Raw genomic sequence first — 16,124 nt, forward strand, 5'->3', positions numbered from 1 at the left:
GGAAGTTGGCTATACCAGATTCCATAAAACAGTCACAGTTGTGCCCAGAGGCTAAAACAAAACCGTTAAATGGACAGTTAAATGGGTTCCCACCCTGGCTACTGTTTATCTGTAACACCATATCTGATTTCCTTTTTTATTATTCATTGGAACATATGCTCTCCATACAACAATAAAAGACAGCAGTTTAAATAATAATTAAAATGACTGACTAACACTGAAAAGAAGTCAAAAGAAAATAATAAAAGATTACATGAATAAAATTAGAAAACACAAAACTTTATTTGCTCATTCCCCCTGAGCACTAAAGAGCAGCTTGCAACACAGAATTTCTTGCGCTCAAGGCAGAAAATATTTTTAAAAACCCTCAACTGAGGTTCTCAGAGTTCAAAGTGATGTCAAAAAATTTCTAATTTTGCAGCACTGATGGTACCAAACTCTTAACATTAAGTTTGACTTCATTTCGCTCCCTGATTACCCTAACAATGATTTTCCTGTGGGTGACCTGCTCTACGAGACAATGAAATGAGTGAGGAGTCTATATAAGAAATAAAGGAGACAGAAATCTCACGTGTGCAGAGCTCAGACTTTACACTGATCACGTCAGAGTATTTTTGATCTCCTTTTGGTCCCTTGTAGGCCCCTCACCCCATAACACCATTTTATTTTTTAAATTGGATTGAGAAGCGTTTTCATTTCAAGTCTTTGGCATTTTACACCCAACCCCTGCTGGCCATTAGAGGAACTGCAGCTCAGTGAAATCTTGGGCTGGAAGTTTTAAGACCTGTTCCCAGACTCTCATGTTTTTCCTGTTTCTTCAGAGCCAGCCAGTCCCGGTATGGACTCAGAGGCGACGATGGAGGTGGACTGCGATGTGAACAGCGATGGAGGTCACAGCATGGACGAGCAGGACGAGCAGTCCACCGAAGACAAGATCTTCTTCGAGGGTCCCTGCACAGACTGCGAGAAGGATGACGAGACGGTCAGAACGATCAGGTGAAGCAGACGACTGGAACTGGTGACGGGCTTTAAAATAGCATTATAAAAATCTTAATTTATCCTCATGAGAAAATCTATTGAGCCTCAGTATTGGATGCTTTGTCATAAGTAGAGAGATCATGATATGTGTGATGTGAACAGGTTCGATTTCTCTCGGATATACGGTACAATTTCAAAGTGGGGTCCAGTGTTGGATGGCATGTTTTTACCCCCATCAGCAATAAACCACAAGCATGGCTCACCCTCATGTGGTTTGTAACTGAAATCTACAACAAACGAGTCTGTTCAGTGTTAAGAGAGCATAGAGCTGGCTTTAGAGAACAGAAAAGAAGGAACTCCTCCAAAGACTTGCATACATTTTATTTTTTTATTTGAATCTTTGACATTCTCATTAGTATTGTATTTTTGTGTGGGCTTTTTTTCCTTAAAATGCTTCTTTGCATGTTTTTATTTGGTTTCACGCAGCCCGTCGACAAGCAGCAACATCCCTCTGATGCGTGTGGTCCAGTCCATCAAACACACCAAGAGAAAAAGCTCCACAGTGGTTAAAGAAGGCTGGTTGGTGCACTACACCAACCGTGACAACCTGGTGAGATGAAGCACAAAACACAGACAAACTAAGGTGTCTTTTGAGCTTTTTTAGGCCTTTGGGTGCCTGACATAAACACAGCTGGTCTGTTTGCAGGAACAACAACAAAAGCAGGAAATATCTGAATTCATTTTATAATTAAGTAAAAATATCAATCCAGTCTAATCCTTTGGCTTCGGCTAAAAGCTCTTAGGAGCAGCAAAAAAATTCCAAAAAAACAGACAAACACTAAAAGCTAAAACATTTATAGGCAATATTCACACACAAGACATATGAAACACAATGCAAATATAAAATGTTGTATATTACACTGTAAGCACTAATTGGCTAATGTGAATAGCATTTTTCAATAATGTGCTTCGCTGTAGGAGTTACTGGGAGAAAGGCAAAGCCGTCACTAATCCCAGCGTCGTATTTAGAAAATGTAATAAAAGTGATGTTAATCTCCACCAAAATGTCAAACGTTCTTCCTTTTTTATTTGCTCTACCTCACTGCCAAATTTCAAAAATTTCAGCTTGGTAGTTTTTGGAGATGAACAAACATGGGGCACTGATAACCTACGTCAGCTTTAGCACTGTAGTCTGGAAGTTCGAGGTGCTTCATCAAGTCAGTGCAGAAATTATTAAATCCATTTTAATCACTGAGCTTTGGTTTTTGGTATATATCCACACAATCTGGAAACATGTTCTACATGCAAATGCTCTACTAGAAATTAACAAGCAATTAAGTGCATCATGTGAACACATCTATTGTCATCCAGGGAATTAAATTATTGGCCAATAAAAAGACTCTGTCCTACATATAGTACTGTTTGAAAAGGTTTCGTGTACTTCAGATACTTCCATTTATATCCATCACTCAAAACCTCAAAGGAAAGTCTTTGATTACTGGAAACTAAAAGGGATTTAAAGATTTTTATTTTCTCTCTGGACTCAGATTCAAAGCATTCTCCCTAATGACATGTTTTGTCTTTGCAGAGGAAGAGACATTACTGGAGGCTGGACAGCAAGAGTCTGACTCTGTTTCAGAATGAAAGTGGAGCCAAGTATTACAAGGTAGGAGACCCGGTGAGCCCCAGATCTAGTTTCAGCTGCTCGGCCAAACAAAGCAGCAACGTGAAGAGAAGAGCTGGAGGGAGTCGGGTTCATACCGTAACACAGCATGAACCTCATAAGACATTAACACACATCACTGTCTGCTTGTCCACTGTAATTGTTCCAAGAGCAGGTTGTCTATCATTGGTTGAAAGCTCTGTGTTGATAATGTAACTTAATATATTTAAAGAAAGGTGGCAAAGAAACACTAAAAATATCTGTTGTACCAACACTGACATTGAATAATGCGCCTGGCATTGTAAATGCGCCATTTACTGGCCATTTCAGTAAATGGCCAGTATTTGTATAGCGCTTTACTAGTCCCTAAGGACCCCAAAGCACTTTACACATTCAGTCATCCACCCATTCTCACACACACATTGGTGATGGCAAGCTACATTGTAGCCACAGCCACCCTGGGGTGCACTGCCAGAGGCGAGGCTGCCGGACACTGGCGCCACCGGGCCCTCTGACCACCACCAGTAGGCAACGGGTGAAGTGTCTTGCCCAAGGACACAATGACCGAGACTGTCCAAGCCAGGGCTCGAACCGGCAACCTTCCGATTACAAGGCGACCTCCCAACTCTTGAGCCACGATCGCCCATTGTGATTGTAACAAGAACTGGGTGCATACGTTTGAATTTATTTTAGACTTTCTTTAATCCAAGGACAAACATATACATTAACTCACTCAAATATTTTTAAGAAGTGGTGCTGACGTTTCTACAATGTCTTAAGTTCACGTTGCTAAGGCCTGTTAACTGTTGGTGATCACAATTGGCCTCAACTGGTAGTTCCTCTTTGCCAGCATAAAAGGATTTGTTTGACACCACTCATTGGACTGACCCATACTCAAAACCATGGAGAAGTCCAAAGAACTCAGTGAAGATCTAAAAAGGTCATCCAAGATTCAAGATCATTGTTCAAAAAATTGTTCTTTGGATATGTCACCACTTTGGTGAGGTCTGGAAGACAAACCCAAACTGTCACCCTCGGATGATGGACAACCCAGGGTTGAAGCCTGCCATGAACTGTCCACAGTGAAGTGAGTTTTACGTCACTAGACTGAGTGGTTGCTGACCAAGAAAGAAGCCCCCTCTCCAAAATCAGCACTGTCAAGCTTGACTAAAATTTCCAGCTGCCCACATGGACATGCCAAATAACTGCTGAAGAAAAACTTTATGATTTATACAAGATAAAGAGCCACAGTGATAAGAGGTGTTTGAGAAGTAAAGGTGAGGTTTTCAAACCTACTGTAAAGCATGGCGGTGGTAATATCATGTTCTGGGCCAAAGTAGATGAAATAATAAACAAAAAATACTTCAAATCCACAGATAGACGCTTGAAACTTGGATACAATTAGCTGTTCAAACAGAACAGGCTAAATTTAAGCTTCTGGAATGGGCTTCGCAAATCCTCGACCTCAACCCCATTAAAGATTTGTGGGCTACGCTTTAAAGCCATGTCCATGCCAGGAAACCAACCAGTTTGAATGAACTCTACCAATTCTGCCAATAAAAGGTGTCAAATATTCATATTGAACCAGAAGCTTGTTGGTGGCTACCAACTCTGGTCAACTTGCTAAATATTGGGTGTGATGTTTATATCTGAGCCCATATGTAGACATTTGACCATGTGTGAATGAGAAAAAATCCAAAATAAATTCAAGCTCATAATTCTTGTTTTTGAAGTCATTAAAGATGCATGCTGCGCAATCATTTAACTGGAAAAGCAACAGTTCAAAGAAGTCACTAAAAGACCCAAATTACCACGACATTTATGCCCATGACGAGTGCCTGTAAACTTCAGCTGTGTAATGAACAGCCAGAGCAGCAGTGTGCTCACCGATGTGTTTTTAATGACAGTGCAGATCTGTGGCTTTTATTTATTTTTTTAATCCAATTTTGAAGTTGGACTAAATAATTTCCTTGAAAACTGTGATCACTGAATTCAGCTGCAGCTCCATCACTTCCCTCTCTCATACCTCACGTCCTTTTATCTCGCGCCTGCCACCGACCTGTTGACCTTTAGCACAAAGCGCAGCAGAAATCCTCCTTTGAAGAGAAAGCCAGGGAGGCGGTATGAAGCACAAGGCCGGGGAGGTGGGGTGGGGGATCTGTGGTGGTTTTTGGAGATGTCGGGTCGCTTCCCTGCCGCCTCTTTGGCTCACTGCCACGCTGCCAAGTGCCCGAAGCTTCTAAGTCACGTCCTGCCTTTTAATCAGAGGATGAAAAGATGGTGATGGGAGGGCGTGGCTCGGGGTGAACTTGGCAAAATGTTCAAATGAGTCCGAGGAGCGTGGAGACACCACTGAGCCAATCGCTCTTTTTGAAATGTTTGATCTGGCATGGTTAAGGGTTTGTGGATGGGTGCAGGGTTTCTGCACTCTGCCAGAAAAGGAAGGAAGAAAAGTTTTAAACACTGACATTCAAAGAGTGTCTTAGTTTTAGCAAGGAGAGGAGAGGTGCTAGGATGGAGCCCTCTGGATAATTTCAAGACCTCATGGATGATTTTGACTCTTAAAAAATCAAATCAAATCAGAGAAGATATGTTCTATAAGTGCCGAAATTCAAGTTCAGGCTAAAGGGACCTTTTTAGATTACTTCATCCACAAGACCCAGGATTTAAACTTTCTTTTTTATTCCATAGGAGATCCCCCTGTCTGAGATCCTGCAGGTGGAGCCGGCGCAAGACTTTGGCAGACTGCCTCAGGGTAGCAACCCACACTGCTTTGAAATCATCACGGGCAGCATGGTGTACTACGTCGGGGAGGACAACGGTGGCCTCTACCACAACCCAGCTTTGGCAGCATCTGGCGTGGGACGGGATGTAGGACAGAGTTGGGAGAAAGCCATCCGGCAGGCGCTGATGCCCGTCACGCCCAAGGCTAGCGTCGGGACGGGGCCAGGCCAGGGGAAGGATCACAGTGAGTAACGGACCCTCTTTAGTCTTTGGTCCTGTTCTTGGTTTTGCCTGTTCCTTCTGTACCTTCAGCAGGAAATTCAGTTTTGTGTAAAAAATACGGATGTGACCGCTGTGTCTGAAAAGCCAGTGTAGAAGTTAATAGCCAAAACAAACAAACAAAACCCCCAAAAAAGTCCAGTCATTTTCTTTTCAAGCTCTCAATACTACCATGAACTGAATGGCTGAAAACCTAAATAAATACAGAAGTGTCATAAACCTGCATTTATTCTAATGGCCAGCAGGGGGCGGTGGGTCTTGCTGTAATGGAACATTCTCATTTTTTTTTAACTATGACTTCAGTAGATATGTTATGCTTATGGAAGCCCGTTTCCGCCACTAAATAAAAACAAAAAAGCTAGTATCCATAACTCGAAATTTCGAGTTACTTTTCTCAAAATTTCGAGTTAGCTCTGCCAATCAAAAATATACGTGAATGAGGTCGCTTTCTTGTTACCCGGAAGCATATGACGCAGAGGAACGCGCACTCAAAAACGGATCCCAACAAATTGGCGCTTTCGCGAGTACGTTTGCTGATAGTAACACCATGTGATTCAGCTAATAACACAGGGATTTCATCATTTGTGAAGCCAGGCTGAAAACACTCAGCAATCTGTGCATTCACGACTGGATGTAATGTAGCTTAGCTGTAGCATTTGTAGCTGAGGGCTTCAGCTTCCGGGTAACGAGGAAATGACGTCATTCACGTAGATTACTGATTGGCAGCGCTAACTCGAAATTTCGAGTTACTTTTCTCAAAATTTTGAGTTAATAAATCGAAATTTCGAGTTACTTTCTCGAAATTTCGACATATTAACTCGAAATTTCGAGAAAATAACTCAGAATTTCGAGAAAATAACTCGAAATTTTGAGTTATGGATCCTTTTTTTTTTTTTTAGTGGCGGAAACTGGCTTCCATATATGCTAGCTGCAGGTCATACTGAAAAAAACAAACTAGGAATTAATTTTGTGAAGTATTGTCATTTTTAAGGTCAAAAATTGAGATTTAACCAGTGACTTATCAGACACAATTCAAAACACCAAGATGGCGACCGTGACATTGTTTAGTTTGAGGCTTTTCAAACCAAGATCATGGTGGCTACACCAGTCTTTCTTTTACTCTCTCTATGGTTTACAAGCGTGTAAAAAGACAAAAACAGAATATTTGAGGAATTAGTCTTGCATTTATTCATGTTACATAAGACCCAACCTCTTGAGGAATGGCAACCAATCAAAAATGTGAACCCAATAAGATGACACTCATATTGGCTTGTTCATTCCAGCAAAATTAAATGATTGAAAATGAGGAAGCACCGTCAGTTCTCTTCCAAGATTTAATGGTCCATTGGCTCCCCAATGTGATAAAGTCGTTCCGTACAGTCAGAAACATTCCCAAAGCGTAATGGTTCCACCTCCATGCTTGACTGCGGGAATGTGTTACTGATGGTCTTCTTGGTGCCTTCGGGTCATTAACAAGCTGTGTAGTTTTGGGCTCATCCACCAGCTCTTGTTTGGAGCTAAAGGACGAAGGTGACTGATGGTCATTTTAGATTTCTTTCATTTCCCATTTATCACCTTCTCACTGAGCTTCATGTTGCTCGTCTTCTAGTCTGTTCCAGTCTTGTTCTTTGACATCTCGTTGCTCTTGTCCGTAGTGGTGGAGAGGCTGGAATGTTTGAAACCGGTTCTTTAGCGAGGTGTGCTTTATACACAACAAGGAGAGATCAGGAGTATCTGTAATTGATTAACTAACTCTAATCTGCGTGCCCATTTGGCTCACAGCCAGTCTGTGGAAGCAGGAACTCTAGCTGGGTTACAGGGGATCAAATACATACCTCACTCAATGACACAAGTCAATTTGACTTTTATGTAATGTGTTCTTTCTGGATTTTTGGTTGATACTCTGTTTCTCTCTGTTGAAATGAAACTATTGTAAAAATCGGAAACTGTTCATTTGTTTGTAAATGAACAAACTTACAAATTCAGCAGGAGATAAATTATTTCCCCCATTGTATGTATACTTATAGACATATTTTTAAACCTGTGGATATTTCCACTGATGGATTGCATCTACTTTTGTTGTACATGTAGTAGTAATAATTTGAAAAGCGTTGTTATGGTTTGTTCTACCTCTGACGATCTTTCTGCTGCTGCATCACTGAGCTGATGCACTTCAGTCTCGATACATACAGTCTTTCTATTTTATATTCAGTCTGTATATTTTTAGAAAGATGGAATATCTTTCTAAATTGTATCTTTATGTAATAAAAGGCAGATGTTTGATAATGGAGGCACACCCAGTGAGGTTCATGCACACTATATTAATGCCCATCTTTGCCCTTTGATACAGTAATGGAGTCGCTTCTGAAATCAGATTACTTTTTATGCTTTAATGGACGTGCGTTTGTTTGTTCGCCTGTGAAAAGCTTCCAAATATTGTTTTAGGAGGCCACCGTTACACAACACACACACGCGCATACACACGCCGTCTGCTGGCATTTTAACATGATTGAAGGGATTTCAGAGGATTTTCCGCTTCATCTCAGCTCCGATCCATCTCAGGTTAAACTGTCTCTTTGTCTGAAAATAAGAGTCTTAAGTTTCATCCTTTAAATTAGAGCACCTAAATGCACCTCGTGGAATTAAAGTAAAAGAGCATTAGCTGTTATTGAGCACAGTTGGTGTGTTATAAAAGTGCGGCGCTTCAGGGGACGCAGTCAGCAGTGGCGTTTTCCACTTGTTGAGTAATTAATGCGGAGCTTCAATTTCCTCCTGAAAATGGATGTTTTGTTTTTGAAATCATGGCATCAATAAGTTAATGCACCGGTGATGTAACACCACTTTTTTTTTTTTATTACCTCATAGACACACAGACCGCCACTGGACCTTTATAGTCATGTATAACCGAGGGAAATCCACTCCCACCCAAAAGAAAAAAAGGAAAGAAATGACACTGCTCTGCTGCAGATGCATTAGTGTCAATAAAGTTATATAAATGGAAGCGATCAGCAGGCATGCAAACACTGGTGCTGCGTTTACAGGTCGTGTGGTGTTCTGTGGAGATTATTGAAGCATTAAAAGACTTCATGTGATGTTATCCTTTTTTTTTTTTTTCTTTTTTCAGTGGTCCAACCGTTTTATTGTTGTTATTGTACTGTTATGAAATGTTATTCTATCTGACGAATGATTACATGACATAAACTTGCAGTGGTCGGGGTTTGTCTTTGTTAGGGAACAGCAGTAATCGCACAGATTTAGACAGGAAGAAGCATTTCGTCAATTTAAAAGAGTCAGTATTTACAGAAATAACAGGTTTTTTTTTTTCATATCTGATCCATCCCTGTGGTCAAAGGTGATCACAGTGTAGGGGCTCTTGGTTATCTACCTGTTTTTTTTTTTGTTTTTTTAAATATTGATTATAGATTCTTGATCGGATTAAGCTCTTGGGAATTTCCACGCCATGGATCCAAAATGTTAACTTGATGTTCTCACTTTTGCCTTGTGACATGACGCTCCATCTTCCTGGAAAATGCAGATTGCCAACAAATTGCTCCTGGATCGCTTTCATTTAGCTCATTTCATGGAAACTCAGCAACCTGACCCCCTCAGAATCAGCTGTTTTTGTGCAATAACTTTAATATATTTGATAAAAACATGCTAGTTTATTCGTTTATTCTCGGGTGAGTCTCTAAATCTAAAGACAAAATCACGTTTGGTTTTTTTTTTTCTTAGCACCAGTTCAATGTCTGATGTAGAGGAACAGAAACAAACGTTTGCACTTTGTATGTTTGATCTGATACGTCACTGGAGAAAATGTCACAAGGTGTACAGGAGTGCAGTCCTAGGAATGTTTCGGCTGCTCAAACTCTCAGGCCTCTAGTGAAAGAATTGCATCCCTGGGTCAGAATTCCTCAGCACTCTTTGCAGATGTGTGCTTCCCACTTCGATAAACCTACATCAGCTCTGCATGGTGACCTAAATATCAACAGGCTGCCTATCTACATCAGACTGCAGGTATTGATCGCAGAGGGGTGACCCGATCAAACCCCGGGCAGCGATCCAAAATCGATGTCAGCTCATCAGTTTTCTTTGCACAGAACGCGCCGTCGGCTTTCAGTGTCAGCCTGAATTAATGCTCCCATCACATGAAAGGAGGAGACAGGAAACAGAGGCTTTTATTCTTGTGAGATCTGGAAAGCGATTTGGAGATCGTTGTCACAGCTGGAAACGTCGTCAGGGCTCTTTTCATTGTGCGGTGTACAAAGAAATCCGCATGTTTGATCCCAGCTGGAAATCTCCCATCACCTCTGTCTTTGATAAACAAGGAAATGTTGAAAATGAGATTTTAATGATTTGGAGGTTGGGGGAAAAAACACGTGTTTGCTGTAAGTGAAGGGGGTTAAATACCTGCAGATTTCACTTTTTTATATATATATCTATATATATATATATATCTATGTATATATATATATGTATATATGTATATATATATATGTGTGTGTGTGTGTGTGTGTGTGTGTGTGTGTATATATATATGTGTGTGTGTGTGTGTGTGTATATATATATATATATAGAGAGAGAGAGAGAGTTATAGAGAGATATAGATAAATATGTATATGTATTTTATTTTGTGTCTTCTCAGAGGAACTGTCTATCAGCATATCAGTGTCCAACTCCCAGATACAAGAAAATGTGGTAAGCCATCACACACAAGCAGATTTTTTTTTCCTCTTTATTTCAGATTTGTCGCTTCTTAAAACACAGTTAAGGATGTTCTCACCGTCTGAGGTGCTCTAATCTGTCTTGTTCAGGATATCAGCTCAGTGTATCAGATCTTTGCTGACGAGGTCCTCGGCTCGGGACAGTTTGGGATCGTTTATGGAGGTGAGAGGTCGTGTTAAAATGAGACATATTTTATATGCATTACAGGCAATTACAAACAATCAAATTGATCTCTTTTCTCATCTTCTGCAGGCAAACACAGAAAGACCGGCAGAGACGTGGCGATCAAAATCATCGACAAAATGCGGTTTCCTACTAAGCAGGAGAGCCAGCTGAGGAACGAGGTGGCCATACTTCAGGTGAGACGTGACGAGCTTTATTAATTTAATGTGAGATTAAGTTAGAGCTGTACAATCAATCAAATTTTAATCTCACAATCTCGGTTTCCCACGATGAATGCAGTGATCAAACAATATTTAAAATGAGGCTGAAGATGTAATCGAGCATCATGTTTGAAGAATCCTTTTTATAGTTTTAAAAAATGGATAACATCTTTACAAAACTGTTAATTACTTCATTAGATTGCTCCAGTTGGAATCTGGTTTTCACAGATTGTCTCCTATGTGTGACAGAACCTCCACCATCCGGGGATTGTTAACCTGGAGTGCATGTTTGAGACGCCCGAGCAGGTGTTTGTGGTCATGGAGAAGCTTCACGGTGACATGCTGGAGATGATTTTATCCAGCGAGAAGAGCCGGCTACCCGAACGGCTCACCAAGTTCCTGGTTACACAGGTGAGAACGTGAAAGCTCAGGCGGAAGGAGACACTTTTTTGTCTGTTTTCTTAGGCAGGGTTTATGTGGATGTCTGATAGGACTCTGATAGGAGTCATTCAGTTTGTGACTGTTGGGTCTGCAGATCCTGGTAGCCCTGAGGCATCTTCACTTCAAGAACATCGTCCACTGTGATCTGAAGCCTGAGAACGTCCTGCTGGCCTCTGCAGAGCCGTTTCCTCAGGTTAGTACAAATGCACTTTCCCACACTGAGGCAGCTCACCCAGGAGTTGCAATTGGTTGGAACTTGGTTGCTATTGCGCTGGTCCTTGATGTCATTCAGCTGCTTTCCAGGGAGCCTTGTCTTTCGGTCTGACAGTACTCCACACCAGTGCACTGCAGACCACAAGAACCAGAAGTTTTCATAGTACCGATCTCACCAAGGGTCCAGAGCAGAACGATAGTCGCCGCCACAGCTACCTTCTGTTTAATTATAAATTAGAAGGACGAGGAACTCACGGGAGAGCCAGTGGATTAATGCCGCATTTCCCCCTCTCAACCAGGTGAAGCTCTGCGACTTTGGTTTCGCTCGTATCATCGGAGAGAAGTCGTTCCGCCGCTCAGTGGTCGGCACTCCGGCATACTTGGCACCCGAGGTGCTCCGCAGCAAAGGCTACAACCGATCTCTGGACATGTGGTCGGTTGGCGTCATCGTCTACGTCAGTCTGAGCGGGACATTTCCCTTCAATGAGGACGAGGACATCAATGACCAGATCCAGAATGCCGCCTTCATGTACCCAGCCAACCCCTGGAAGGAGATCTCAGAAGAGGGTAAGGGAACATCTGGACTTGGGTTCATTCATGTTCACATTTGTAACAATTTGTGTGTTTTAACACCGCTTGACTATTCTTCTCCGACAGCCAAAGACCTGATTAATAACCTGCTGCAGGTGAAGATGAGGAAGCGCTACAGCGTGGACAAGTCGCTGAGCCACCCCTGGCTGCAGGTAACCAAACTGCTTTCCTTAGAAGAGTCTGCAGTATCGCATGAGCGTTGTTAAAGTAAATAAAGATTTAATGAAAGTAAAACATTTATTCCCCCCTTTAGGAAAAAATGTAATGAGGTCATAGAGCAAGAAGGGCGAAGGCTGGTTTCTCATTCACTAGTCTTTGTGTAACCACAGGAGTCGCCCCCTGCTGGCCATTAGAATGAATGCAGATTCACGTTGGCTTCATATTTATGTTTTAGACTTGGAAGCTGTGTCCATCTTTTGTGTACAGTCTGTGATGCAGGACATAAAGTTATTATTTTAACTCTGTTTTTGAATGATCAAATCATACCTTAAATCACCGATTTAAAGGGACAGTTGACCTCTATATCAAATATACAACAATAGATTTTCTCAGGCTTATAGACATGCTTCTTAGCAGATTTCCCTAATATGGTCATGTAACACAGCCAAGGGGCAACCAATCAGAAGAAAGTTGGCTTAATAGGGGGGAGGAGCTATAATGGCTTGTTTCAAATGGAGGATGAACTGGTCCAGTCTAACATAAATAAGGATTATTTTGAGCAATGAATCATGCAAAGCTCCTGTAGCAGTCTAAGATGGAGCGAAAGCTGAGCATAAAAAAAAAGTGTTTAATGTTGTCGTTATCGTCCAGGACTACCAGACCTGGCTGGACCTCAGGGAGTTCGAGACACGGCGAGGTGAGCGATACATCACTCACGAAAGCGACGATGCCCGATGGGAGGAATACGCTGACGAGAGAGGCTTGCACTACCCCAAACACTTCATCATGTCTCCCAACCTGGATGACATGGAGGAGGACCCCTAGAGGCCTCGGCCATGTTGACTTTTCTTAAGAGGGTTAGCCTCAAACCCGGGAAACTATTGACAGAAGCGCCGCTGTGTAGGCCGCAGGCTTTCCCCCATGGCGGCGTGTGATGACCCATGAGGACACGGTGATCAGGCAGCGATGCAGCGATAATTCAGGTCCAGAGAATTAAAAATTTTCAAATATTTTATCTTTTTCCAGTTTATTTTTCGTTTCTACAAAGCCATAAACAAACGGATGCTAAGAGCCGAAACACGGAAGCATCGTGTTTTTTCTCCCCAGAATTCAACTTGGGGCTTCAACATACGTCAGCACTGCCAGTGGAGTCGTGGAAGGGCTAATCTAAAACCAAACCAGAGACTCAACTCACTTTTTCAGCTCAATAGCACAGTTTTAGCAGGTGGTCGTTACATTTTAGTTCTAAAAAGCTGTGTAGATGTTAATGTCGTCTTTTGTGACTAACTGGAACTCACGAGAAACAAGCGCTCTCACCCAACTGTAGTTTTTGTTCTTGTTGGGATGTCTTTGCACTATTGGGAAACTTTTTTTTTTTCATGAGAATTTCACTGTCAGTAAGTCTCAGTTTGATCATCTGCAAAAGTTTGAAGCCATGTTAGCCTCCCTCGAGGCTGCAATTACAATCTTAAAATTAGAAAATGAATGTTGGCCAAATAGTCAACAAAACATTTATTCAATGCAGATTAAATTACTTTTATCTGACTAGTTTTGAGAACAGATTTGGCCTTTAAAGCATCAAAACAATATCAATGCTATGTTCCAAGACCTGCAGTTCCTCTAATGGTCACTTGAGGCTGGCCCTACGTCTAACAATGGTTCTTAAGTATGAAGTTTATTTAATGAACACTTCCTGGACTCAAATAAGAAATATTTTTTTATGTACCATTAATTGTTAGTAGAGTTGGTTAGTTTTTCTATTTAAAGAAACTCTTTTGCTAACAGACTTATTTTAGCTGGTGACAGATGCAGACATTATGTTAAAGTTAAGTGGGTATATACATCACTGTCTCCGACCTGTAATAATGTGGCTGTATGGCAGAAACTTTTGCAGAGGAACAAACGTGAGTTATTTTCAGAAACTCTGGATGGGCTGAGAAGAATCGAGCTGCTATTGTCTCCTTTGTCTTTCTGAACTCTAACGTGTTCGTCAATCCCGATCTGACTCCAGCCTGAGAATTTATTTCACATGTTTTATATTTTTGCAAGAAATGTTTTGTCATGTGGATGAAAATATTAAAGATGAACGGCAAAATGCGGGAGAGTCGTCATTGTTGTTCCTGTGCCAGTCGTCTTCTAGATGAGGCTCCAGCACTGTGGAAAAAAACAGGCGGACGTCTTCGCAGGTCTTGACTTACTCCATAGAGTTTGAGTTTTTCTGGCATTTCCTTTGAGCACTCTCAAGACAAAAACTTTGCCTTCATTTATCAGTCATAGGAAGTGATTTAAACCCTTCATCGGGCACCAGCAGTGTTTTACTCGAGGACTACTTGCACTCTTGTCACACTTCGACAGCCTATCCAAGTTTGCATGTTCTCCCTGTGCCTGTGTGCGCTCTCAGACTTCCTCTCACAGTCCAAAGACATGCGTGTTAGGTTTACTGTTTGCTCTAACTGACTGTAGGTTAGTCCCGTGATTAACTAATGACCTGGACAGGTGTTCCACGTCTCACCCTGTGACAGCTGAAACCTTGTGACCCTGCACAGATAGAAGAAACTGATGGAAACACAAATTATGTGGGCAAAATGTTTTTAAAAAATCAGATTATTTGGGCTTTTTTTGTTTTGTTTTGTTTTTTTTGTTTTTATTTTGAAAAATTGTAGTGTGGGTTTAATAACTGACCATAATTATAAATAAGCAGTAATTAGAGAGCCAGAGATTTAAATATGCAAAAAAAAAATTATTAGTTCATCAAGTTCAGGGCTGGAGTCTATCCCAGCTACCGTTGGGTGAGAGGCGGGGTACACTCTGGACAGGTCAAAGGACTAACACACAGAGGGACTGACCGCCATTCACACCAACTTAGAATCACCAAGTGATCTAACCCAACTAACTGTGTGTCTTTGGACTGTGGAAGGAAGCCCGAGTACCTGGAGAGAACCCACGCAAACATGGAGAGAACACGTGAAGTTCATGTGGGGGGGATTTTGTCAAATTTTGAGATTCGACTGTGTCCATACCAAATCTGACCAAATTAATGAAGACTAACACAAATCTTTATTTTATTCCTTTATTTTTAACTTGTTTCAGTTAAATAATAAGCTCTGTGGAACAAATATTAATGAAGGTTGTAGATCTTCAGTGTAGATCTTTTATAAACTGCTCGCAGTGAGGTTTGTGGATTTCTTGAGGAACGGATCAGTTTTGGGTCAATACACATTACTGCTGCTGCTTTTGTTTTTTTCAATTACTATTTTAATAATTCTAAATAACCACTGCACTGAATCGAAGGCAGGTCTTTTCTGAACAAGTTCCCCTTAAAATTGGGCAACGTGTACATACATATTTTGGTTGGATGTAGCATGAATTTGAATTTGGGGTGGACTGTTTAAGCTACACACAAAGTCTGATGTATGTATTGTGAATTAGCTCCAATCTCAAGGATTTAAAAAGCACAAGTGTTTCTAAAATTTTGGATGCCGGTGGCAGATTCAAGGTGATAAACGTTTCGAACGTCTTCGCTCAAAACAGGTTTAATGAAATCATGCAATCCCTTCCAAATGTACTAGTCAGACTCTTCAGCAAGGGACACCATGAATCGGAGGAAAAGCTGATAGCGATCTGCAGCAGGATGTTTGGAAATGATCATTTAATTACCAGTCCTGAACCGGGTCGCTGCTTGTTTTGGCAGCAGCGACCCCACCGCCACTGCCACCACATGTAACCGAATCTTTTAATTTCTACCGGAGGAGCGATGGGCTCGTTGTGAATGGCTGCTGCACAACAGTGAGCTCAGCTAACTGCTTCAAGATGTGCAGGATGGCAGCCGGCTGACCAATGGAACGAGATCCTCCTACGTGAGATGACCTATGACCTGAAGTGCTGCACAGTTTAATCCAGTCATTCAGTGTTTGGTGTCCATAATCTGACAAGAACAGTCCACGAATGTTTTAATGTTTTGAAATTTTTAT

General features: G+C 41.5%; 1 protein-coding gene across 2 annotated transcripts in view; it reads left to right on the forward strand.

The window, feature by feature from the left end:
• LOC146372186 (serine/threonine-protein kinase D3-like) overlaps positions 1-16,108 on the forward strand; it is a 56,068-nt gene extending 39,960 nt beyond the window's left edge. For both annotated transcript variants that reach the window (XM_084952445.1, XM_084952446.1), the window contains exons 8-19: positions 822-996; positions 1,465-1,588; positions 2,567-2,644; positions 5,333-5,609; positions 10,287-10,339; positions 10,456-10,528; positions 10,619-10,725; positions 10,999-11,160; positions 11,285-11,383; positions 11,703-11,970; positions 12,061-12,146; positions 12,805-16,108. In XM_084952445.1, coding sequence (XP_084808571.1) covers positions 822-996; positions 1,465-1,588; positions 2,567-2,644; positions 5,333-5,609; positions 10,287-10,339; positions 10,456-10,528; positions 10,619-10,725; positions 10,999-11,160; positions 11,285-11,383; positions 11,703-11,970; positions 12,061-12,146; positions 12,805-12,978 — 1,676 coding nt within the window. In that variant the 3' untranslated portion in view covers positions 12,979-16,108. The remainder of the gene's footprint in view (positions 1-821; positions 997-1,464; positions 1,589-2,566; positions 2,645-5,332; positions 5,610-10,286; positions 10,340-10,455; positions 10,529-10,618; positions 10,726-10,998; positions 11,161-11,284; positions 11,384-11,702; positions 11,971-12,060; positions 12,147-12,804) is intronic.
• Positions 16,109-16,124: the final 16 nt, after the last annotated feature.

The sequence above is a fragment of the Perissodus microlepis genome, chromosome 15 (genome assembly GCF_051167445.1).
Source record: "Perissodus microlepis isolate ML-2025 ecotype Zambia chromosome 15, ASM5116744v1, whole genome shotgun sequence".
NCBI lineage: Eukaryota > Metazoa > Chordata > Actinopteri > Cichliformes > Cichlidae > Perissodus > Perissodus microlepis.